General features: G+C 36.1%; 1 protein-coding gene across 4 annotated transcripts in view; it reads left to right on the top strand.

Moving 5' to 3' along the window:
• The first annotated feature begins 2578 nt into the window (after positions 1-2578).
• The window catches only part of SPATA16 (spermatogenesis associated 16), a 241745-nt gene continuing 216695 nt past the window's right edge, over positions 2579-27628 (top strand). For all 4 annotated transcript variants that reach the window (XM_007077091.3, XM_007077092.3, XM_042956736.1 and 1 more), the window contains exons 1-2: positions 2579-2696; positions 26326-26956. In XM_007077091.3, coding sequence (XP_007077153.3) covers positions 26345-26956 — 612 coding nt within the window. In that variant the 5' untranslated portion in view covers positions 2579-2696; positions 26326-26344. The remainder of the gene's footprint in view (positions 2697-26325; positions 26957-27628) is intronic.

A 27628-nucleotide genomic window follows, 5' to 3' on the forward strand; every position in this document is an offset into this window, starting at 1 on the left:
GGATGTGGATGATGCCTTCTCTGGAGTTGTGCCATGTACAACTTTCATGGCCATGCATGGTGGCATCATTTGGGGGATTATTTTCCTTATTTAAGGAGTATAAGAGTCCGTCTCATGTAGTTTGCATTCTGCAGCAATTACTTACTCTTTTGCCTGGTTTTACAAACTCTTTCCACGTCTGAAATACATAGGCTTCCATACCTAACAAAATCTGAACTATTTGACCTGTGATGACAGAGGGAAAACTTTTAGCTCAAGATTATTAAAAGTAGAGATCTAAACGGGAAGATACAGGTTCAAATTCCCATTCAGCAAACTGCGTAAGTCATTTGTGGAAAAGTAATTTTCTTCAGTTGTATAGGAGGGTAGAAGGACCTGACTTACCTCACTCAGTCACTGCAGTGCGGTAAAGAAATTGAAACCAACCAGCGCTATCTTGCCACCTATGGGAGGGGTGTGGGATTCAACAGATATTTTAAAACTTTGAAGGAATTCATATGACAGCTTTGAGATTTAGCCCAATCATTGACTTAAGGGACTCAAGCAGAGTAGCTGCCTACTCATGGAGAAATCAATGTCAAAACTTGGAAAGACTGGGGGTAAAAAACGTATAAATAAGACATAATAAGAGAAATATATATACATAATAGACATGTATAATCAACTTCACTGGTAACCAGGCAGTGCAAATATGAAAATCAAAGGGAAATATTCCTCACCTACCAAATTAACAAAGACGACAAAAATTGCTGTTGGGGAAGTTGAAATGAGACACCATCACAGAGTACTACTAGCAGGATTATAAATTGGCAACATTTTTTAGTAAGTCAACATCACAGCAGGACACTGGGCTATTAAAAAGTTAATGCTCTTTGACTTAGAAATTCCACTTATAAGAGTAATCCTAAAGAAATAACCCCAAAAAGTACACCAAAAGATGTGCATGAGGATATGTATTTGTTTGGGAAAATTTGGCAAAAAACAAAAACAATAACAAAAACACTGATACTCCCAATAAAATAAAATCATGGTATATCCACCCACTAGAGTATGTAGAAAATAAATAATATTTTAGTGGAATGTTAAATGGCATGTAAAATGAATGCTATCCAATGTTATGTGAGGAAGACAAAGTAGACTTCCAATTTAAAAGTCATTATATTGAGTGTACTTTGTAAAAGATAGCTGTAGTCATTGGCAATATAGAGCAGTGAAATCATGACTGGACTATTTTTGTAAGTTTCAAAAAGAGGCAAAACTAAACCATTGTGTTAAAAAGCCAGGGCAATGATTACCTTTGGGGAATAAAAACACAGGTAGTGATTAGAAAGGGCTTCTGATGTGGTAGAAATGTTTTACTTCTTTTATTTGGATCGTGCTTACCCTGCTGAGTTCACTTAATGACAATTCATTGAACATACTTGCAGTTTAATTCATTTTTGTGTACGTGTACCATATTTCAATAAAAAGTGATACCTATATGATTTGTTAAACGATAAGGAAAAGCAAGGGAATGTCATACAATTAGTAACAGTTTTTAGCAGAATGATGCAATCCTTAGAGGTACATAGGTTTTTTGTTTTTTGGTTTTTTTTTTTAATTTTTTTTCAACGTTTTTTATTTATTTTTGGGACAGAGAGAGACAGAGCATGAACGGGGGAGGGGCAGAGAGAGAGGGAGACACAGAATCGGAAACAGGCTCCAGGCTCCGAGCCATCAGCCCAGAGCCTGACGCGGGGCTCGAACTCACGGACCGCGAGATCGTGACCTGGCTGAAGTCGGACGCTTAACCGACTGCGCCACCCAGGCGCCCCTACATAGGTTTTTTCAAATGTGTTAATAATATTCTTCCTAAATGTAGAGAAGATAGATACACGGCTGTTCTCCTTAATACATACAATCAGGGTTTGAACTCCTACATATGTATATTTTAGAGTAAAAATATTGTTCTTTAAAAAAGATGTCTGGGCCACCTGGGTGGCTGTCAGTTAAGCAACCAACTTTGGCTCAGGTCATGATCTCACAGCTCACGAGTTTGAGTCCCGCTCTGGGCTCTGTGCTGACAGCTCAGAGCCTGGAGCCTGCTTCAGATTGTGTTTCCCTCTCTCTCTGCCCCTCCCCCCCCCCCCACACTCTCTCTCTCTCTCTCAAATATAAATAAACATTAAACATTTTTTTTAAATGTACAAAACTTTATAAAGTTTATTTATGTATATGATACCTGCATATTTATGTTAGAGGCCGAGAAGAGGCACGATCTATTTATTTCTATCTATTCTTAGCAAAAAGACCACAAAGATACACAATAAGTGTTCTTAGTGTTTCTCTTTAGAATACAGGTAATTTTTACATTATGTACACATTTTGGAATTTTACAAATTATTCTTAAGTATCATATTACTTTTAGAATCCAGAAGCAAAAATACAAACTTTTTTTTTTTTTTCAAGGTAAAAAAAATCGCGCCTTGTACAGAAATGTCACGGAGAAGCCTGCCAGGTCTCGCGGGTGGAGCACCTCGGGGAGGGGCGGGGCGGAGTCGCGCGGAACGTGACGTTTCAAACCTGCGCGCCCCCCGCGAGCGCACAGACCGGCGTGGTCTCAGATTGGGACGTTTGGACTCGGGCCTGTGCAGATGCAGCAGCTGGGAGTCCAGAGCTTCGCCCCGCCCCCGCTGGGTTGACCCACAGCTCAATAGGTAGGAAGAAGTTCAAGTGCGCTCAATTAAAACTTTTCACTTTTACTGGCTGGGTGGGAAGGAAGGGTGGTGACCTTCAGGGGAAAGCACAAGTAAATTGTGGAAACCCAGGGCTTCTGGTCTTCCTTCGCACCGAAGAACAAGGAACGTTGCTTGTAGATAACCCTAATAAATAGCCGAGGAATCATTTTTATGCAGGCAGTTGAAAGATAGGGAGTTCCAAAGTGTTTCCCTATCCAGTTCACTGACCCGCCGTATCTCATTCCCACTTGGATGAGAAAGGGAAAGCTAGGATCATATTTGGTTTCTGAGTAATAGATTTTTTTGTTGTTTTGTTTTATCCTAACTTGTATTTCTCAATGAAGTGTATATTTTGAGGACATCTACCTGTAATCACGTGAAAGAGGATGACTATTTCACAGTACAGAGTGGTTTTTTTGTTTGTTTTTTAATCATTTGCAAAAGAGATGTTTGTTGTCTCCTTAACTCATGATGTGACCGTGGACTGAAGATATTGAATGCTACTGAGTAGTAGGCTAGGAGATAATCTGAGCTCTTTTTCTCAGACACAGACCATTGTCTTCCATCCATGTATTCTAACATGCCTGGCATAAAATGTGTTGTTCCATGTATGAGTGAGTGAATCATTGAATCTGTGAATGAACGTCGTTCACAAGGAGCCTACCGTGCAAAGGTGGTTCAGCATGAGCAATGAAAAATAGCTGTCAACCTTGCTTAAACTTGCACATTCCTTGGGGTGCCTGGGTGGCTTTGTTGGTTGAGCGTCTGAATCTTGATTTTGGCCAGGGTCATGATTCCAGGGTAGTGGGATCAAGCCCCATGCGGAGCCTGGCGTCACACCTCCCCTCCCTGACCTGGGTGTGGAGCCCACTTGAGATTCTTTCTCTCCTTCTGCCCCTTCTCCCCTGCTGTGCTCTCTCTAAAATAAAAAATAAATAAAGTAAAATTTCACATTCCTTGTTTATGAAGTATTTATAGGTATCAGGAAGGATCTCTGTTTTTAAAACACCAGCTAAGTGTTTGCCATTTTCAGTAAGCCACTAGTTTGAAATAAATGCATGAAAATTTATTTCTATTGATAATTTAACATTTTCTGATTAAATTTAGTGTGCTAATAATGTTATTATGCACACCAAAGGGCTTTGGATCTTTCACATTTCACCAGTTAGACCTTGGATGCCATTCAGGTGCTCTTTTAAATATTATTGCAGGCTGGATGTACTGCTTTCCTCCAAATGGAAAAATTAATTTGATTAGGACCCAATAATAATATTTTACAGGGTTATGTTTTCGTTTTTGTTTTTTCATGTGTGGCAAGAGCTCAAATATCTTTATAAAGTGAAAGGTAAGAGAGAAGAGAAAAAGATTGTACTGGAAGGAAGAAATGGGCCAGAATCCTTCAAACTGCCTAACTCTATACACATTCTGTAGTTTTCTTCATTGGCCTGATTTGAATAAAGAATGGAATATTGATTCTGATGGGGGATAAAGGGACTCAGCTGAAGGCAAGATTATGTTGTGTAGTGTTTCACAGAAGTTTAAAACAGTTTTAAACCTCTTTTTCAAGTGCATAGAACCAACCTAAGTTGGTGAGTTGCCATGGTGTGCAACACAAGTACATAATCAAGACAGAACTGAGATTTTTTTTGTTCCCAAAGTGGACTTTTCATTTAAGTACCTGTTCAACCCTGCTCAGTCTGTTACTCATCAGTGTTATTATAACCAAATGGCTAAAACTTCCAGTCTGGTCATTTTTAAAGATATTTCCAAAGAGAAATAATTTTAAAAGACACTCAGGAAAAACACCTTTTTATTTTTTTTTGCCACTGTTCAGAATGAACTGCTTGTAAAAGAAACTGCCCTAAATGCATAAAGTTATTCATCTTCTGAGCAGTGAAACTAGCACATTGGACATTGATTACAACTTAAAAGAAAACAACAAATGAACATGAATCCTAATCAGGAGATATAGAACCTTCAACTGATCTCTAGTCATAAACCCACAGTTTATTCCTTACTGCAGGAGAATATTTTCAAATTAAGACACGATGACTAAAACCACATCTCTCTACTAAAACCACATCTCTCTACTAAAACAACATTCTCTCTAGAATTTGACTGCAATTTCTGTCTTTATTTTTCTTTTATGTGACACATCAGTTGAAAATAGATAAATAGGTGCCCCAATAAAGGTAGGCTATGGTAACAAAAGCCATACAAACACCATATGCTCAAGGGTTTTTAAATCCTTTTATATCCGGGAGCCCAGAATATTGTCTCTTTACTCGGGTAAAATATATTGAGTCATCTTCCTGGAAAGTAACATTCAAGTTATTACATTTTGCACCTATGAAGAGCCTTTTTGAATTTTTTCAGGGATGTTAATAAAATAAAATACTACAGCAGTCTAGCTTAAAGATCACTGAAGGAGAGACTATAACTTATCACAGCTCTGGCTAAATTTAAAAATATACATGATAAATGAGCATGATCCATGTGTCCAATATAAAGAACATTTTCCTAATTATCCAATTTTTTAAAATTTCTGAGCAATAACAGCAATAATAAAAATGGCAATAACAATATTATAATAGTTAACATTTATTGAGCACCTACTATTATCAGGTAACCTTCTTCTGTTACTCTTCTCAACAACCACATGAGGCAGATATTATCATTAACACCATTTTGTAAATGAGGAAACTGAGGACCCAATGGCCATGATTGTTATCAACATCATCCTAAATTATATGATGGGAAAAACTGCTGTAAAATAAACATGATAGCAAAGATTCAGCTTTACCTCTACTACTTTTTAGAAAGGCTTGGGCATAAATTTATTTACCACCGCATGATGTGATATACACTTAGTATGAAATATCTTAGAGTCATGTATTTGAACCACCAGTATTTCACAATTTTAGGCAATTTTGAAAGGTAATTGAACTGATTTGACACAGGATATGTATTAGAATGTGTCCCTTTAACCTTGATGAGTAGAAGCTGAAATCACATTGCAACCTAGAATTGCATGACAAGTAGAAAATTGATTTAAATAGAATAGTTCTAAGTAAATAGTTTTAAATAGTTTTTAAATAGATCATTTTAAATAAAATGTTTCAGGAAGACTAATATTATAATTACTAACAGAAATAAAAATCACTAATAGAAATCAGAGCTTTTGATTTCAATTTCTTTTCACAGGTGAATTAGTTGTTCTATCTGGCTATTTACTTAAGTAAAAGTTAAATCTTAATAAATAACAACATTGCTTATTAAATAATCTCATTGACACATTGCTATTTATTAAGGTAAATAAGATTTGTTTATTTAAGATTTACTTAAATAAGTTGTGCATGTGCCTTTCAAGAGTAAACATTGATACATGGAACCAAAATTTAGAAACTAAGATTAAATTTCTTCAACAGAGGAAGGGAATTGCATATAACTCTGTTTGAGTTGGTGTTTTTTAAATGTGTTTGAAAATATGGACTTGAAAATGCTGGCCTTACTTTACTTTAGGCACCTTCAGTTGTTACTTATTAGGATGATAGCTGCACATGTTAGTTGGAAAGTTACTGGCACTCAACCTGGGCCTGTGTTTCTTCGCTAGAATAACTTTCCTTAGGAAATTCCACATTGTGGGTGTTCATCTGATTTCACATGCATGAATGCTTCAATGCTTTCCCACTAGTTAGCACTTAAATTCCTATTAGCCAGCATAACTCAAGCAGAAGAATTCAATGATGTCTTTAAAGATCACCTAAGTTATAGCTTGAGAAGACATTGTATTGTCACCCCCTTCCAAAAAAAAGTGCATTTAAATTGTTAAAAATCAGCTCAATTTTGTTAACGTGAAGGTGTAAGGAATAAAAACCATGACATAATAACTACTTCACATCCCTGTAGAGCAGACATTTGGAAACCTAAATTTTAATTGTAGGGGAAAAAAAGGGGATTGCAATAGCCCATGGCCTCCACAGTCAGCTCTCAGTATATTCCTAGGCTGAACATACCTAGTGTTTACTCTTGGAAGGTAAGGGTGTGTGTGTGTGTGTGTGTGTGTGTGTTTTGAGAGTCCACAGAATACTGCTCAGAGAAGGAGAATGCTAGAGGAAGGAACACATAGAAGGCATCTAAATCTCCTTAGGTACTAGGGGCAAGGCTTAATTAAAGATTCTCAAAAGTTCAGATCTCAGTTAATGTCCCCATATTTTATATTAACTAATGTAATCAACAGTGAAGGGAACATTATGTTAAACATGAGGGTCATTACCAGCCTAAGGGACAAGATTTTATATACATTAAAAATGATACTATTTATGAATTTAAACATTTCAACCTATATACAGAATCCCTTCAGATGTTGCCCATACATTCATTGACAAATTCCATAAATGTAGAAAAGTAGAGATAATCTGAAGTTCATAGAAGCTTTATCTTTTCATGCAGTTGCCATTTTCCCCCTTTTCTCCCAGAAATTCTATCTTCCATGGGCCTTGTTACTTTGTTGTTACAGAATCTGTTCAACTACTACCCATGCTAGCCTGGTCATCTGTCTTTGTTCTCATCTTCCAATGGCAGATGACTACCTCCGTTTTCCACTCATTTTTCCATCTCCCTAATTCTCAATTTTTTTTTATTCTCTCAGATCTTTATTATCTATAATATGCTGTCAGGAATAGTGGGATAGAATTGGGGGTGGGGAGGAGAGAGCTATAGTTTGAAAAAATCTCCCTTCTGTCCTCAGTATTGAGACATCCTTCTTCACACCTTTTCCTTAGGATTGAGTATTGACTGAAGTAAGGTTGGTCCTGAGGTCATTGATCTGGTTGTAAGGTCATCATACTTACCAATTAATATATCAAACAGTTGTAAGGAGATTGGTCATAAGTGAGGAAGCACAGAGGGATTTTTTTTCTTTCATCATAACTAAACTTTAAAAAATTATGATAATGACAGCAAACAACTTCTGCATATCCCATGCAGTTTATGAAATTTCAACCTGTCCTGGTCTGTCATTTTCTTAATGTAAACCTTTTATTGATATATAACATATTTAGTAAAGTATACAAATTGTAAATGTACAGTGTGATATAGATCAATAGATTGATGAATGGATGGATAGATAGATAATAAATGGTGATATCAGTAAGCCCAGGAACACCCTCCTGGCCCATTTCACTTACTACCCACCCTCTCAATAGTAACCACTTTTCTGACTTCTAACACCACAAATTAATTTTGACCCTTTTAAAAATAAATTATACAGCGTATATTCTTTTGTATCCCTCAACATTTTACTTGTGAGATTCTTTCATGTGATTGCTTGTATTTGTAGTTCATTTATTCTAGTGCCATATAATATTTTTTCATTATATAAATATTCTACGATTTATATCTCTTTTCTAGTGTTGATTGACGTTGGAATATTTTTAATGTTTTATTGCTATGGATAGTGCTACTGAGAACATTCTTGTCCATGTGTATTTTTTATCATAAGTATGCATTTCTGCCAGGCTTATGGGAGAAAAAAAAAAATTCCCCAGACATAGGGTATAGGAGAAACTAGGTGCTGCCAGTTTTCCAAAGTGGTTGTACAAATTTGCATTCATATAAACTGTATGTAATAGTTCCAGTTACACAATATAATTTCCAACACTTGGTATAGTCTATCTTTTTTATTTTAATCATTCTGGTGGATTTGTGGTTGCATCTAATCTGGGATTTCAATTTACATTCCTTGGATATTTAATGAAGTTGGCAACTTTTTAATAAGTTTATTAGTCATTTGGAAATCCTTGTTTGTGACACATCTACTAAAATTTTTGATCCATTTCTCTACTGGATTTTCAGCCTTTTTCATATTGATTTATAGAAGTCCTTTAGATATTCTGAATGAATCTATGTCAAATATTATGTATTACCAGTATTTTCTCTTATTCCATGAACTGCCTTTTCATTTTCTTCATGGTGTATTTTACTGAAGTAATGTTATTACTTATAACCTACTCCAATTTATTAATTTTTGTGTCCTGCCTAAGATATTTTTGCTTACTCCAAAGTCATGAAAATAGTTTATGTTTTTTTTTCTAAGAACTTGGCTTTTATGTTTAGTTTTTCAATGTATTTGGAATTAATTTTTGTGTATTATGTAATGTAGGAGTGAAATTTATTTTTTCCATTGGACTTAGCCAAGTACCATTAATTTAAAAGACCATAATTTTCCTCCTTTCATGGCAGGGTCACTCACCTCATAAATTAACTGGTCATTTATGTGTGGGTCTATTTCTGAGCTTTTTATTCTTTTCAGATGGTCTAATTATTTACGTTTGCATCAAAACCATCATGCTTTAATTATTGTAGCTTTGTAATAATTCTCAATTATTTGCTTAAATTCTCCAGCTTTGTTTTTCAGGTTTATCTTGGCTATTCTTATTTCCATATAAAATGTGAAGTTTGTTGTGGCTTGACTTACAACTAAGCTATGTTCAATTTTGGTAAAGGTTTCAGGTACATTTGTAAAAGAATGCACATTCTGATGTTCTTTGATGCAGGATTCTACATGTATCAATTAGGTCCAGTTCATTACTTGTGTTACTCAGAACGTCTGTGTCCTTAAAAGTTTTTTTTTTCTTTTCCTTTTCTTTTTTCTTTTTCTTTTTTTTAGGATGAGGGGTTCTGAAAATCAATCAGCTATTGGGAAAGTTCTGTTAAATTTTTTACTATGATTGGAGATGTGTTAATTTGTCCTCTTATTTTCTGTGAATTTTTTGCTTTATGTATTTTAAAGCCATGTTATTGACTGAATACAGATTTAGAATTATACTATACTAGTTATTATACTACACTAATTATACTAGTATAATTATTGTTTAAAATATCCTTCTATATCAGTTAAGCTACAGTCAGAAAACAGAAACTACATTAAACAGATTTACTACAAAGAATTGTTAACTGAATTAAAAAGTGACTAGCTACTAAAAAGAGCAGAAAGAGAACTCCAAGGATTATAGAGTTAGGGCCTGAAGCAAGCAGGCTACTCCTCTTAGAGCTGAGAGAAAGTAAACAAAAAAAGAATGTGGAATCTTAGAGGAGGTTCTGCAAGGCTAAGATTCAAACCTCTGAGCAGAGGATGTACCTGCCCTTGGAACTCACTGCCCACAAATAGTAACTAAAATGAGACTCCCTTACCTGGCAACTGGAAGAAAAGTGAGGATGTGATGAGGAAACTTGCCAAAAAGACCCCTTTTGTGAGGGCCACAACAGCAGAGATAAATGCTGCCTGGACTCTTACAAAATGCTGGCTTAGATCCACAAGCTACTGGTTGAACCAGAACACTAGAAGGAAAAGTCCTTTCTTTTCCTTGCAACTTTGCAGTGTTTCTCTAGTACCCTCTATTGGTGGCCAGCTGGAAAAAGAGAAATGTGGTATGCAGAATTCAGTTCTAGTAAAAATGGGTGAAGGATACTTTTGGAGTTGAAAGACAGTAAATAAATAACTACCACACCTTGTTTATGTCTAGTAATGCTCCTTACTATAAAGTCTACTTAGTCTGATAAGAGTTAGACCCATCACATTATCCTGGTTGATATTTGCATGCTGTGTCCTTGTGCATAGTTCTATTCTTAACCTTCCTATGTTCTTATATTTAGGGTATATCTATCATAAGCAGAATATAGCTGGGGTTCATATTTTTTCCAGTGTGATAACCTTAGACTCTTAATTAGAATGTTTAATATTTTTAAATCTGAAGTAATTGCTGGTACATGTTGGTTTCTATCTACCATATTATTACCTGGTTTTTATTTGACCCTTTTTCTTTCATTTCTTGCCTTTATTTTTGGATGAATCAAAAATGTTTAGTTTTTTCTTAATTAATTTGTTAGTTATACATTCTTTTACTATTCTTCAACATTGCCCCCCCCAATTAGAATATGAACGCTTTACTTATTACAATCTAATGGAAATGATTTTTTTACCAAATTCCTACTAATTTTAGAACACTAGAATTCTTTAATTCCATTCACTTTTTCTCATCTTTTGTGTCATCATTGCCATTCTTTTAATTCTACATATATTTTAAACTTGGTTGAAACATTTCTGTTATTGTTTTATACAGTCAGCTGACAATCAATATTCATTTTTATGTGTATATGGCCATATATTTAATTCTGCAGTTATTCCTCATTCCTTACTGCAATTCTTCCCTGATTCCTCTTCATTCTCACTCTGATCCTTCTCGGGTTCCGACTACACTTCTGTTAGGTTTTTTCACTGTATTCCACATTTCTCTGAAGTTCCTTTATATTTTTCATTACTCCACTTTTCTGATTAAATTCAGATATTTTCTACTGTTCCCTGAATTTACTAATCCCCTCTCTTCTGCACCTAAAAATCAGTTTGTGTAATCTATCTAATGACTTAATCTCAGAAAGTGTATTTCTCAGTTCTAGAATTTTTATTTGATCATTTTTTACAGATTTGAATACTCTAATAAAATTCCTTATTTTTCACCCCCTATTGTTTTGATATTCAAAAAATTAGAGTTATTTTAAATTCTTTAACTGACTCAATATCATGTTTATCTATGGGTGCATTTCTGTTGTCAACTTTTGGCTTCTTGGTTATGTTATCTTGGGGAGTCTGGAGAGCATACTTAATAATTTTTATTAAAGACTGTATATTATGTATAGAATATTATAGAGGATTCAGATGTATCTTCCTCTGTAATGAACTCATCCCTCTCTTCACTAGACAGATAACATGGAATTTCATCATAATTTAATCATAAACGGTTCCAGGTTGAGGCCGGGTTGCAACCCTGGAAAGAGTCTACCTCTGTCTCTGGTTCAAGGCCCTTCCTCCTGCAGGTCCCTGTCACAAGACTGCCAAAGTTTGCATTGGCTTGCAGTCTTTCCATGTAGGTCTTTAGCATTCTGCCTCATTAAGCCCTAGAAAATGGCATTTTTTGAGGTGGTAAACAACTCTGTGTGGTTTTTTTTTATCACCCAAGGGTGCTTCTTCCTCAGCTGTGATGCTGAGATTCTTAGTTCCCTCCCTATGCCCAAGTGGCAGATGCCCCTAGGATGAAAATGGCTGTATGCTCTCTTCATTTCTCATTGCCTCCCCAGTGCCCTAGTACACTCAACAGATGATTTGGTATTTTATCCTGCTTTTCTGTTTTTTCTCAACAACTGTTCTGATCTGCTGCAAACTACTTTCCTTCACCCCTAGCAGCTGACATGTAACCACATAGTTTGAATGATATATTTTGGCAGATTCAGATTGAAAAAATTACTAATTTATAAAGTATGGCTTTGTGTTAAGTTTGATACACATCAAAACTTCTTTCTAAGCAGTTCTTTGACTTCATGGTTCTCTTTTTCTAAGATTAATTAGGAAAATACTAGTGGATAATTAATATACAATCAGTTTTCAAATATTTCTCAATTCCATAAACCTGTAAATCTTCATTAAGTGTAATTGAAACCTGATTGAACAAGTAAAAAAATGCATTTATAAACTATTTTGATATCTCCTCTGTCTTAATTCTAAAATTAATTTCTCCCTCAGACAAATGCATTTCTGCAAAAATAAGTATCATCACTTATACTAGAAAAAGATTAAAAAGAAATCTTCAAATAATAACACTAAAAAAATATAGAAGGAAGAAATTAAATTATTATTTTTCTTTACACACACACATATATATGTATATATATGTGTGTGTATATATATATGTATATATATATATACACACACATATATATACATATATATAATTTTTTATGAGAGGGTTAAGGGGCAGTGTAGTGTGTATGGTAGAGGAGAGCCAGAGAGACCTCTTCACTCTCTTTAACCCCTTTTTATATTCCAGAGGAAATTAGAGGGAAACTGGCTATACTTCAAAATGAGGCTATGTGTTTCAAACCTGGGAATGTGTAAGAGGGGATCTGTGCTTTGAGCGACCTGAGCCAGAGGCAGAGGGGTATTGGAGGGGGTGAAGGGAAGATGCGTGGTACTTACCAACTTGTATCTTTCACTGGGAAGGAAGGCAGCAGCCAACAGTAGTTCACAGGCTTATAAACTGGGTCTGCTGCCTTCAAGAAGGGAGGCAAGGAAGTCAAATTAAATATAAAAAAGTTATTTGTGCAACAATAACTTAAACAAATATATACAAGATCCAAAGATTTCTATTTGAAAGCACCTTATAATTACATCATCTTTAGTAAAATATCAAACTGAAAATCTTGAAAGAAATCAGATAAACCCTACTTTTGACTGGAACATTTATGTGAAATGTCTTGGCATGCATAGATAGGCAGATAAATAGATCTCTCTCTCTTCCTCTTCCTCTTCCTCTTCCCTATCAGGTTCTATGGTAAGTGAGATACAACATTATGCCATTGATTCTCAGGCAAATCACGTGAACAGTCTTATTCCAACATTTTCTGAAGGGTTAGTTTCTTCAGTAAGAAAACAGAGTTAGGATTTGAACCCATATCTCTCTACGTCCAAAAAATGTGACCTGTCCTCTATGCTACTTTGATTCTTAAGCTTGGAACACCCTCCCAGGAAAGACATATAGCAGCTCTTATCTCTGGCTTTCAAGCTTCTATGAAGCACAAGCCATGTGTCCATCTTTGTAATCCCCAAGGAATTAGCCCAGTATTTTCACTTAGTAGGAACCCAACAAGTGTCTGTTTACTGAATGAATGATACCAATAATCCATCCTTATAAACTTCATTTGGGGAAGGTAAGGCCTTAAATGTTTCTTTAGCATCAACAGCTAATGCAGTCTCTGTCTTCCTGGCAGTCAGCTTCATCAGCGCCAACTCAGGGACCAGTTGTACCTCAGCAAAATAAAACATATGAATGCGCTGGCCCAGGGCCAGCATGCTCACCAGACCACTGTGTCAGAATCCCCTGAAATAAGCTGACCATGAGCATGTTTAGGACACCTGTAAATATCATTACCCACAAATACTTTTCTGGAAAAATTTGGTCTAGCATTTAACACTGCAAAAAAGTAGTTATCATAATAATATCTGAACCTTGTTGAACACTTTAAAATTTTATTTTATGGTTTGGCATGGTTTTTACCTATTTATCTATTTATTTATTTATTTTACTAATACATTTAATTTCAAGTGGTAGGAGGGTAGAGTAGGAGACTCAGAATATAGTGCATATATAGTAACCATATTAAAGCTTTGGATCTCTTGTATTTCTACTATAGCCCTCCTCTGCTTATTAAATATGCAGATACCTATACATCACCCCAGACCTAGTGAGTCAAAATCTGTGGGGCCTGGAAACTAAGAGGCCTCAGGGGATTCTGATGCATACTAACATAGGATAGCCCACTGAATCATAAACTCTTTGAGAGTAGAGGTGATCTCTGGTTCAACATTGCATCCTGGTGCTGACACAGATCATGACAGAGAGTAGTTGCTTAGTCAATCATGAATGAATAATTGAATGAATTAATGAATTCTTAACAGGTGGATATTTTTAAATCACCACTGTGTCAATCTACTCTTATCTTGATCCAATGAGTTTTTTGCTTCCAACTAATGAAGATACTATGTTTTTAACAAATAAGTTTTGATTACATTTAATGTGGATGTGATGGAAACCTAGAACCAGACTCTGTTACCACCAAGTGGGGATGTGCCCTCTCTGCCCTTATCTCCAAAATGAAGGAATTAGAGTAGGTATGCCTTATGATTCCCTTCTGTTGCTAAAGATTTAGTTCTCTTATTTTTAAATGTCTTGAAACAAAGTAGTGCCTATTACTTAAATGTTTTTGTACACTTTTACTTAATCTGTATTTCTCAAAAACACAGGTTTTACTTTTTTTAAAAAAATTACAAAATGAAGATATATGAAGTCAAGAAACAATAGAGTATTTCACAAAAATGCATGTTTTTATCAAATACTTTAGTGATGGTCAACTCTCCATCTAAGCAGTCTAGTAATACTATAAATTGAGAAGAGAAAATCACCATTTTGCAATCATCATAGTTAAGACTGGTCAGGCAAGAATCATCAGTGGATGCTAAACAGAGAGTGAAGTTTGATGAGGAGCAGAATAATTGCATGGTCTCAAAGTATCTCCCCAGAGACCACTTTTAAGTTGCAACTGTTCCAGAAATCTAACATCTTGACCAAGTGATTAAAATTGACATTACCAAAGAAACACAAGTGGACATTGGGTGCCTCCAAAGTGATACCTAGAAAAAGACACAATATCATTATGTAGCATTCTGACTGGGTATGCCTAACCTAAATCTAATCATGTAGAAATATCAGACAAACCCAAATTGAGGTAGATTCTAAAATAGCTGACTCACATTCTTCAAAAATGCCAATGCCATAGAAGACAAAGAAAGGCTGAGGAAGTGTTCCAGAGCAAAAGAAACTGAAGAGACATGACAGCTACATGCAATACATTATCTTAGGCTGAATCTTATACTGGGGGGAAAAATACTAAAAGGACATTATCAAGACAACTGACAAAATTGGAATCAGGACTATAGTTTAGACAATAGTATTGTATCAGTGTTAAAGTCAATACATTTGATAAATATATTGTGTTACATAAGATAATTACTGATTTTAAGAAACGTGCACTGAATTAATAAGGGCTAATGAGGCATGATGTATACAACTTACAAATGATTCCAGAAGAATAACTAATAAATGTATATGTCTGTGTGTCTGATATTATTCTTATAATTCTTGATATATTCTCTTATTCTTGATATTATTCTTATAACTTTTCCATAAATTTAAATTATTGCCAACAGAAAGTTGGTTTTTTTATTATTATTTTTCTTTTTTAATATACAGTTTCCACTTCTGGACAGATTTAACTTTAAAATATATTTGAGAACAATTAAGAAATTAAAAAAGGGTAGATCAAAAAATAATAGGGGTGCCTGGCTGGCTCGGTCAGTTGAACGTCCGACTCTTGGTTTTAGCTCAGGTTATGATATCATGGTTCGTGGGCTCAAGTCCCACGTCTGGCTCTGTGCTGACAGCGTAGAGCCTGCTTGGAATTCTCTCTCTCTCCCTCTCTCTGCACCTCCCCTGCTTACTCACTTTCTCTCTCTCTCAAAATAAATAAATAAACATTAAAAAATATGAAATCTTCATGGTTACTGTTCATTAATTTTGTGACTCTACAAACAAACACTGAGCTATCCAATATATGTTTTTTTCATTTGTAAATGGCAATTGTGATAACAATTCACTTTGTGTATTATGGTGGGAGGCAGTGGAGTGAGGTAGAAAGTACTGTGAGAACAGCAAGATACAGTTTATAAGTACTAATTTGCTGTATGATCATGAGCAGGTCATTTCACCTGCCCAAGAATCCATTTCTGCATCAACAAAATAAGATTAGATATGAGTATGTTGAAAGTCTCTCCTCCTACAATTCTGAGTTATAGTTTAAGAAACAAAATGTGAAAATCTAAGAATTAAGAACTGTATCAACAGAATTAAAGAGGTGAACAAAGTTAAAGGGAGAAAATTTCTTTACACATCTGTACAGTCTTGATCTCTTAAATAAATGGAAACTTGGAGTACTTCAATAAAAGAACAGAGCAATGTTTGCCAAGAAACAAAACAAAATTTGAACTTTCTCTAAGGATATCCATGAATTTGACAGGCTGATTATATTTAGGTTTCAAAGAGAAATGTAGCCAGGGGTGCCTGGCAGGCTCAGTCTAAAGAGCATATGACTCTTGATCTGGGGTTGTGAGTTTTTGAGTCCCACATTAGGGGTAGAGATTACTAAAAAATAAGTAAACTTGAAAAAAATGTAGCCAAATATCTGTGAGGTACACTGAAACATTACTTCCCCTACCTGCAACAGCAAATGAATTATTGTTTTTTACCATCAAATTAGATTAAAAACTTTAGAGAAGTACAGTCATGCCCCCGTGGACTACACTTGTAAAGATAGTAAGTTGTGCCATTATCACTTTCCCAAAAAGGTCTTAATTTTCTAGTGCTTTTGGTTCTATATGAGCCATATTTTATGACAACAAAGAATTGGGGAAACAAATTATCTGTTCCCTAATAATGATTAAAGTAGAAGAGGCCATGGTAGGTGTGTCGTAAATATTGTTGACTTAGGGTAGCAAACAGTAAAAATAGAGAAAGAAAAAGGGAAGGAAGGAAGGAAGGAAGGAAGGAAGGAAGGAAAAGAAAAGAGAAAAGAAAAGAAAGAAGGAGGGAGGGAAGGAAGGAAGGAAGGAAGGAAGGAAGGAAGGAAGGAAGGAAAGGAGGAAGGAAGGAAAAAGGAAGGAGGAAGGAAAGGGAAAGAAAGGGAAGGGAAGGGAGGGAAAGGAGGAAGGAAGAGAAGAAAAGAAACAGGATGCTACAGTGCCTGGAAAAGCTTTCAATGGTGAAGCTAGCTGGCTTCTATTTAGGTGACTTTCAACTAAACTGTCAAAGCCTTTGTAATGTGGTGCAACAAGGGGGGACAAAGATAATTTTGAATTCTTTGTTAAATGTGCAGTAAGATACAATCTTCCATTTGTCCAATCAACAAATATTTATTGTGTACCTACTCTATGTCAAGCACATTCTGAAAATACAGCAGTGAGCTAGGCATTCATGATGCATTCTCTCACAGAGCTTATATTCTGGTGGAGGAAGATAGATACTAATGAAATATAAGTAAACGTCACTGTAATATGTGATATGGAGAGATTTAATTCATCAGAGAAGGTTTCTTTGGGAACATTTAAGCTATGATCTAACATGAAACACAGTAAAGAAAACACTTCAGCCCAACTAGTACAAAGGTTCCAAGATAAGAGTGTACTTGTTAAATTAGAATAGAATGAAAGCTAAATGACTGAAAAGGGAGGAAAGATGTGTTAAATTTTCAGAGGGAGAAGAGGCATAGGGATTTGTATTCTATTCCAGGGGTTATGGGCAGCCCTTGAAATGTTTTAAGCAGGAAAGTGGTGGGATCCGATTTTCATTTAAAAGGATGATTTGTATTGCTGTGTGTGAGGAAGCAATTGTCATAATCTAGGCAGGAGATCTTGGGGCCTAGAGGAAAGTATTGTTATGGATATGCAAAGAGGTGAAACTTTGAAAGAAAGAGTCCATGCATAGGACCTGATGATGGGTTGGAGGATGGTGGGTAAGTGAAAAAAAGAAATGGAATCAAAGATAACTTTGTAAGGTTCTGTCCTGGTCAGCTGGATAGATGTGGGGAGCATACACTGGAATGGGGAGGACTGGAAGAGGGGCAGTTTGAGGGAATGGAAATTAAGAGATTTGTTTTGGGCTTAATTTTAAGATTCGTCTTAGACAATTCAAGCAGAGATGTCACATAGACAGTCGGGTATACAATTTTGAAATTCTGAGAGTATACAAGGGCTAGAGTTTTAACACTAGGAGTTAAGAGTATTTGATGAAATTTGAAGCTATAGGACTAGACCAGTCACCTAAGGAGAAAATGTAGTTGGAGAAAACAAATGGCTCCACCTCTCAAATGGAACATAAGAGGAAGAGCCAACCCAGAAGCCTGAGAATATGCAGCCAGTGAACTAACAAGAAAAAAGGAAGAGCATGGTGTCATAAAAGATGAGAAGTGTTCTGGGACACCTGGGTGGCTCAATCAGTTACGTGTCCGACTTCTGCTCAAGTCTTGATCTCATGGTTCATGAGTTTGAACCCTGTATTGGCCTTTCTGTTGTCAGCACCAAGCCCGCTTTAGATCCTCTGTCCCTCTTTCTCTCTGCCCTCCCTGCCACTTGTGCTGTCTCTCTCTCTCTCTCTCTCTCTCTCTCTCTCTCTCTCTCTCTCTCCCTCTCTCCCTCTCTCTCTCTCTTTGTCTCTCTCTCACAAAAATAAATAAACAGTAAAAAAAACTTTTTCAAAAAGTCCGCTGCTAAAGAATGTCACTTGTGAAGAGTGCGGCTTTGTGCTATGGCAGACGAGAGCCTAGGGCCAGAAACAGGAAAATCTTGAGGACCCTTTCTTAAAATTCTCTTTTCTTTTAATTTTTTTTATTTGAAAATAGTTGACATGCAACATTACATTAGTTTCAGGTGTATAACATAGTGATTCAACTTCTCTATATATTATGCTCACCACATAATAGCTACCATCTGTCACCATATGAGGCTGTTATAATATTGCTGACCATATTCCCTGTTATTTCTTTGTACAAGAGCAGTCTTAATGGAATGGTAGGGACTGATGTCTGAAGAGAGTGGCTTGGGAAGAGAATATGTGATGAAAAAACAGATGCAGAGAATATAAAAAATTATCTTCAGCCATTTTGCAGTGGATGGAAGCAGCAACAGGGGATAGCAGCAGGAAGATGTGGAGGCAGGGGAGTTTGCGCGCTTGTTTTTCTTCAGAGTGTTGCTGTGGGGTGCCTGGGTGGCTCACTTGGTTTAGCGGCCAGCTCTTGATTTCAGCTCAGATCATGATCCAGGGTCGTGGGATCAAACCCCACATTAGGCTCCGTGTTGGGTATGGAGCCTGCTTAAGATTCTCTCTCCTTCCCTCTTCCCCACTCACACACACACTCTCTATATATATAAAATAAAATTTAAAAAAGATATTGCTAAATTAGTGTGCACATCAACAGGATTAAGCAAGAGAGGAAGAAATGATATGGAAAGAGTACAGTCATTGATACAGAGAAACCATGTTTCTCTGGTTACATTGTAAGAGTACAGTCATTGATAATATAGAGACATGGGATCCAGACAAAAGGGTTTAGCCTTTGAAAAAGCCAAGGGATGCTCCAGGAGGCTGCTTGTGTAATGACCTCACCTCTTCTCTTAATTTATGTGCCATTACATAAATTATTTCATTTGATTCTCACATAATTCTCATGTATCCAATCATTCCCATTTCCAGAGGAGGAAAATAATGCTTAGAGAAGTTGGATAATTTCTCCCAGAATGTTCAGTTAATAAATAATAAATCCAGAATTCAAACCTTTCTTGCAACTCCAACCTGAATGCTCTTTCCACTACAGAATACCTTGATGAAGCCACCTTTCTAGAGCTCTCTCCGAAGCGACATGACAAATGTTCACAATGTACCAGATACAGGAAGTACAGTTGCTTTGATGCCATTATTCCCATTTGGTGACTTAGTGATCAGCAAATTGTTTGGTCATTTCAAGTTTGAAGTTCCTGGAATCCACTCATGTGGCAGTTTAATGTGCACATCATGTGTTTTCTGAATTGAATGACTGCTGGAAAATAACAGGCCACACTTACACTTGCAACTAACTAACTAGTTAATGAAGTAGATCTAAAATCTAATGTCTTTCTCAACAAATTTGGTTCATATACTTGCTAACCAGAAATTGCCAGTTCATTTTCTTACCATTTTAAATGGAGTTCTATGCAATAAAAAAGCATTAAAGTTAGTATCTGATTATTAAGTTAAAAAAAAAGTTAAGGTAGGCAAAGTATAAATCCCAATCAAATTGTGGTGCAGTGCACAGGAATTGATTATCCTATCATCCAAAAGGTATGGAATTTGACAGCAGATGTCCTGGGTTCGAATCTTAGATATAGTAAACTCTCTTGATGATCTCTTTCAAGTTGATCTTTTGGTTTCCTCATTAGTAAAATGAAGGTAGTAATACTTAGGCAAAAGAGCTATGAAAAACAAATAGGATAATCCAATGAGATAAATTTTAATGTGTTTTTTAAATTTATTTTGAGACACATAGAGCGGGAGTGTGGGAGGGGCAGGGAGAGAGGGAGACATAGAATCTGAAGCAGGTTCCAGGCTCCAAGCTGTCAGCACAGAGCCCGAAGTGGGGCCCAAACCCAGGACCCATGAGATCATGACCTGAGCTGAAGTCGGATGCTTAACCGAATGAGCCACCCAGGCGCCCCTCCAGTGAGATAACTTTATAAACTGGGAGTACTTGTTGGTTGCTATTATTATTTATATGATACTACATGGTGTGCTTTCTCTTATATTTCTTAACAAGCACTGTGAGCCAAATTCATTCTCCCTTCTGATGACTATCCTTATGAGTACTTGGATAAAAGAAAAGAAAATTGCCTGCATAGGGACACCTCTCATTCTGCCTATTCTAAAAAGCAAATCTCTTGAAACTGCATCAGTCACATTTTCCCACAGAAGCGCGTCCATTATTGCTACCATAGTACTCACCTCAGCCACGCACCCATTTGAATAACAAATGTGCATTGAGGGCCTATTATATTCCAGGCTCTGAAGGAACTAGACATCAGGATAGTAAAAGGATTGTGACACATTTCCACTTCTCCAGTAGTTCACAGTGTAATAAGATAGTGTCTCCTCTGTATAAAGTTGTTTATCTATACATCCCTCCTCCCCATGTTCCACCGCTACCTCCAGCTATGAGCTCCAGAATGCTGAGACCCTGTCTGGGTCATCTTTAGCTTCCTTTATTTTACTGATTACAATTTGTTGCTCTTAGTTGGTGTTCAATGCATAATTACTGAAGAAATATTTTTAGTGTGTTTTTAAAAATATCAAGGTGTACTAGTGGACTAACAAGCAAGATGTTTTTTCTCATAATGTTTCTCTGGTTACATTTAACTGCAAGTTAAAATTAGATCCTTTTCTTTTTTTTAAGAAAGAAAACCATAGCAACTGTGATGTTGAATGTTTCAGAGTGCACATTTTTAAGGATTTTCTTTTTCTGAATTGCCTCTGTTCAAGCTGCCTATTTCAATCAAAATTCTAATAAATAATTTGTGGTACTAATAGCCATATAAACCACTGATGGTATTGATGAAGCAGTGGAAACTCCCACATAGAAAAGAATGCTTGATAAAATGCTTGAAGAAAAAAATAAACGTGTTGAAAATCCACTGGATATATTATTGAAATGGTTGAACATTAACCTCTCTTTGTTTCTTGTACCTATATTTATTATAAAACCTTGGAGTTGTTCTAATGTTTCATGTAAGTATTGCTGGAGATCTTTTTTTAAGGTATGTCTCTATGAGAAAATCGATTTTACAGTGCTGTCTTCTAAATTAAAGAATGGGCATTTTTACAGAATGTTATCAGTGAAGACTTCTTTGACATACATAATGATTGTCTAATAGTTTTCTCTAAAAGTATTTTTATTGAAGTAATGATTAAAGTGTAACTCAGTGCCTCAGGAACACTGACTAATGTCATGTTAATCAACTTGACTACTAAAAAAAAAATGAAGAGGTTGATAGTTTAAATCTAGTTGGTACATGATTCATTTGAACTATCAAAGAAGAAAATGTACTTTATCCAGGACTGAATTTAAAATAAAAAAATTTAAAAATCTAGCAAAACATCTCAGAAACAACTTTTGCAGAGTTACAGGCCATATCCTTATAAAAATCCAATTTTGTTTCTCTTAAAATGTGTAAATTAGCCCTTGATTCACAGCATCCATATTGATCAACATCTATTGAATGCCTACTCTATGCAAAGTGCTGAACTAATGTGAAGATAAATAAAGCATATATCTGCTTTTAGGGAGCTCATTGGAAGAAATAAGTCATTCATGCATAACTGCAATGTAGGAAATAAGTGGTATAAATGTTGTAGGTATTCTGAGGAGGGAGAGATGGATAAGTTCTAGCTAGGTTTGGGCAGGTAGAATGAGGTGGGAACAGGAAGATGGAGAATTCTTAGCAGACAGACTAAAAATGGGTATCTTTTGGAAGTAACAAGTTCAGCTTGACTTGAGAGCAGTTTATAGAAGGAGTGCTAAATAAGTCTGGAAACACACATTGGGCTAGGTGGTGAAAGGCCTTGAATTCCAGATTACTTAAATGGAGTTTTATAATATTTTAAAAAAGCTATAAGTGAGCAGTTGCATAACCCTTCTGGAGACATGCAATAATTTTTGTAAAGAACAGGCTCTAAATCTGAAGCTGAAGTCACCTGATTTGTAACCAACATTGAAAAGTATTGATTGGGCTTGGCCATACTTTTTCAGCCTAGCCTGCACATTTAGGCCATTTTCAGACATTCACATATTTATTCTGGGTTTTTGAGGGGACCTGGATTATTGTTTCTTGTACAAATTTATAATAGTTGACCTTCCAGATGTTTAAAAACAAAACATCTGCCCTCATATTTATTCCTTCTGAGTGTTCTGTGGATCATGTACACTTTTTCTTCCTTTATTATTGTTTCTTGTACAAAACTGCACTGAAGACAAAAATTATGATTTCTATAAGTAGTTTAAGGACTGATGCAGAAATATTCAGATGCCTGTTTCTTAAGAGCAATCAAACCTTCCATCTTGCAATGAAAAAGGGCTTGGGAGGGAATATTGGAGTGGGCAATCTGAAGGAAAAATAGAGGAAGGGAGGGAGGGAGGAAGGTGGGGGAGAGAGAGGGAGAACAATTACCTTCTAGAAGAAATGGTCATAAAGATAAGGTTATACGGGTGTAACGTATACTGGTGTCAAGAAATGTGCAATAAATGCAGAAGAGATAGGTAATGCTGCTGTAGATGCTAAAAATGTTACTAACTACAACCAAATATAGATATTATGATACATTTTAATCATTGGTTCTTGAAAATAGAGAGCTTAGAAAAGATACCTGAAAGATACCATGAAAATTTTGGAGTAGGTCACCTACCAGCAATTCCTGGTTATATTTTGCGGTCTATTGTAAGAATGAATATAAATTCTTAAAATTCAATATTTTGAGCTTTAAACAAGTTTCAACAGCTACATCTCTTTTGCTTCACAAATAGCATTAGACCAAGAAGGGAACATAAGTATAATTTCTATAGTATTCATAAGAATCCATCTGTGTGCAGAACTTAGCCACATTGTAGTTTATAAATTTTACTCAAAATTTCATACAACATTTAAAAAACTATATAATGCGGGGCGCCTGCCTGGCTCAGTCGGTTAAGCACCAACTTCAGCTCAGGTCATGATCTCGCAGTTTGTGAGACGTGTCAGCTGTGCTGACAGCTCAGAGCCTGGAGCCTGCTTCAGAACTGTGTCTCCTTCTCTCTCTGACCCTCCCCCACTCACACTCTGTTTCTTTGTCTCTCAAAAATGAATAAACAAACAAGCAAGCAAACTATATAATGTATATGGGGGGTGTTGGAATTGTGCTACTTCCATTTCTGCACCTTGCTACTGAATGAAACTTTTTAGTATAGATGTATATTTCTAGTGTTCATCTCACAAAGATCCTAATTCAAGGACTGAAGCTAACTTTTGCTCAACCCAAATCATACGTGGCACAAGAGCAAACATAAGATAGAGTGATGGCTGACACAGTTTTCCCCTCACCACTCTGACTAGCCACATCAGTGGTCCAAAAAATGTATTGGATGCCATCCATGATTCCAAGAGAAGAAAAGAAAACACAGCATTGCACAAAGTAATGCTGTGTTAATGGGGCCTATGATTCCCAGTCATGGGGATCTTCTTAAATATTGAGCATAATACAGACTGGCAAAATTTTATTTTATTTTTTAGGTGTTTTTCCCCATAGACAAAACTCTAATATGTCAGTATAAATCTTTGGGGAAATATTCTAATATTAAACTTTTACAAATCGACATCCAAGATTGCTATTACTAGAATTATTGGAACTTGATCTATCCTTTGAGATAGTCTGGGTCATTACAGTAGGGTGTTTGATATGTCCATGTTTCATGTAAGCCCTTTCTGATGACACAAATGTATAATGGTAGGGGGAGAAAGGTTAACAGCTATATATACAGTTTTGCTTTGTCCTTTACTTTCCTTAAGATTTACTGGATCAGGGGCACCTGGGTGGCTCAGTTGGTTAAGCACATCTGACTTTGGCTTGGGTCAGGCTCAGGTTATGATCTCATGATTTGTGTGTTCTAGCCCTGCATCAGGCTCTGCGCTGACAGCTCTGAGCCTCTTCGGATTCTCTCTCTCTCTCTCTCTCTCTCTCTCTCTCTCTCTCTCTCTCACTCTCTCTCTGCCCCTCCCCTACTGGCACTCTCTCTCTCAATAAAATCATTTAAAAAAAGAATTGCCAGGTCAAATTTCAGGGTGTTTTAAAAGTTTTCTATAGGCAAACTTCTGTCTTTCAAACAAAAGAAAATAATCAACAACTTTAATAAAATTATTAAGTTTTGAGAAGCAACTCAAGACTTTATCTTCAGCCAGGTACTGTCCTTGTGGTAGATGAGAAGAAGCAAGAATGTTAGCTTTTATGTCATTGCTATCGTATTGTCATCCTCAGCCCTTCTTTCTTGTGTTTTTCTCTTCTCTTTGTGTTCTGATGGAAGTCTGCCATTAGCTATCCTCAAGAACAGCATGCTAAGAGAGGAAGAGAGTGAAGAAGGTTAAGAGTAGTGAGTGGAAGTCTTAGGGAGGAAACAGCAATCCTGGTTGTATTATACCAAGATTAAAAAAACCAATGACCAGGGCACCTGGGTGGCTCAGTTGTTCGAGTATCCAACTTTGGATCAGGTGATGATCTCATGGTCCGTGAGTTCCAGCCCCACATCGGGTTCTTTGCTGTCAGCACAGAGCCCACCTCAGATCCTCTGTCCACCCCACCCCCCGCCCCCCGTACCTCCCCCACTCGTGCTCTTTCTCTCAAAATAAATAAACATTTAAAAAAACACTAATGATCAACAGCATGACATGGATAAGCAGTGTAACCTCTCTATCCTTTAGTTTCTTTGGAAAATGTTGGTTCTTATTCCTATATACCCTACAGAGTTGTTTCTAGGACAGAAGCTGATAGGTAAAAGAGTCTCAAAAAATAGGATCCAATTATACTACATAATTATTAAGTCTGAGGACATTTTATGTTTTTAAACTAATCTAGCATCAGAGATAGTATGCCTTTGAATCTAAAGACCATTAGTTATTATATTTTTTGAACATTAATGATTTAGGAAAATGTATCATCTTAGAAGTACAGCATTGATAATATTGCTACAAAAGTATTAATACAGTAGACTCAAGATGAATATATGGCTCCACATTAATGTGAGGTTGAAGGTCATGTTCTGCTATCAAATCAGTTCTGAATAATAGTTATCTTTAAAGCTGTTTAAACCTGATATTTTCATTACTAATAGAAGAAATAAATTGAGGAAACATTGTGCTTACAACATTTTCTGAAGCTTTTCAGAGGAAGCAGCTGTGGTTTCTTTAGACTTCCAAGTCTATTATGCAGGTTAGCAGTATATTTTATAATGAATTCTAGACCACCTGCCTTTCTGAGGAAATTAATATTGAGATGGATTTTTTTAGTCTTTTTTTTGTCCTCAGTGCCTATGTATAAGGTTTTCCTATTCAGTGAGTTTAGGCACCCCATAAAAATGTTCATTCAGTGTTGTTCAGCTATAGATGATTATTTTTAAAGACATTGTCTAAATGTGTTTTCAACAAGTTCTTGGTGAGTTTTGAGATTGAAACATATTCTTCTCTAGTAAAACTCTCAGCAGATAATGTACATACAGTTTTACTTTAAGGTAGTAAATACCCATAATGAATAAAAAAGTATTTCAAATGAATTTGACTATAGTTTTAAACCATTGGAACTTCAAAACATTGTTTTAATTATTTTCCTTCTTCTCACCCTTCCAGGAGTTGCAGAGGGGAATCAATGGATTCAGGAAGCAGGAGGAATTTGGAGAATACAGTGAATAGAGACTGTCCTGATCAGCTTGTCCCAAAGATAAACACAAACAAGAAAATGTCTACCTTAGCAAGCCAGCCACGCATCCTGGAAACATCACAAGAAGTTAAGAAAAGTTGTGGAGATAAACAGGTAGAAATCACAGTCGAAAGAATAAAAATGACAAAGAGCATCAAAGAAAAACATAGCAATGATTTAGAGAAAGTGGCTTTTAAAAGAAAGGCAGAAAATGAAGAAAAGCCAGCTGGAAAGAAAGAGGCGAAGATAACGGAACTTGACAGCACATTGATCACCATGCCTCTGCCTCACATCCCCTTAAAAAATATCATGGATGTGGAGGCGAAGTTGGTCTACGTCGATGAAGAGGCTGTGAGCTATGAGTTTGTAGAGTCCTTCGTGTCTACTGGGATTCGACCATCATGCCAAGCTGCTGAAATTGTAGACCCTCTGCATGTACCTAATTTCAGCTTTCTGCCTCAGATTGACAAATGGCTTCAGTTAGCCTTAAAGGATGCCAGCTCTTGCTACAGACAAAAGAAATACGCCGTGGCAGCAGGACAGTTCAGAACAGCATTGGAGGTATGGGATTAAAGAATATATAGATTGATTACAGGAAGCTGTGAAATGGAAAGTGTGATTACATTGAGCAGCTCTGATCATACTGTAATGAACAGTGATCATGGAGTGAAAATATTGAATGATATCAGGATTATATGATTCCCAGTTTACATAAAGCAAATAAGATATGCCTGCAAATTATATGCCTGTGTGCACTTGACATATAGAAAGCACCCCAAAAGCAAACCTCATGATTTTTCTCTGTTAACAAACCCTGCAGTGAATGGCAACATATAAAAATGCAGTTGGTTTTGTAATTTAGAAGTATACCTATAAAAGCCATAAAGTTTTAATACAGTGGTGGTGGGTAGAATATAGATTTTCTCTCTAGAAATAGGCAGTTAATGAGTATATGAATTTTCCCTTTTGATATGTAGTCTTCATGATTAAATGTAACCATCTTTACTGTTTAGCGTGGGCTGATAATTTATGCCTGATACTTATTAAAAATAAAATAGCACCATTTTACTTTATCATCACATTTCACTTTCCTTCCCTTTCTAGTGAGCTTTATAAATAATTATTTTTCTCTCTGCAAGCAGGTAAATTGGTCAGTATTGTTTATGGCATAACGAAATAGCCCACGGACTCAAATAAAATTGGGAGTCACCACTAAAACACAAAATAGGTGGT

Source organism: Panthera tigris, chromosome C2, assembly GCF_018350195.1.
Source record: "Panthera tigris isolate Pti1 chromosome C2, P.tigris_Pti1_mat1.1, whole genome shotgun sequence".
Lineage (NCBI taxonomy): Eukaryota > Metazoa > Chordata > Mammalia > Carnivora > Felidae > Panthera > Panthera tigris.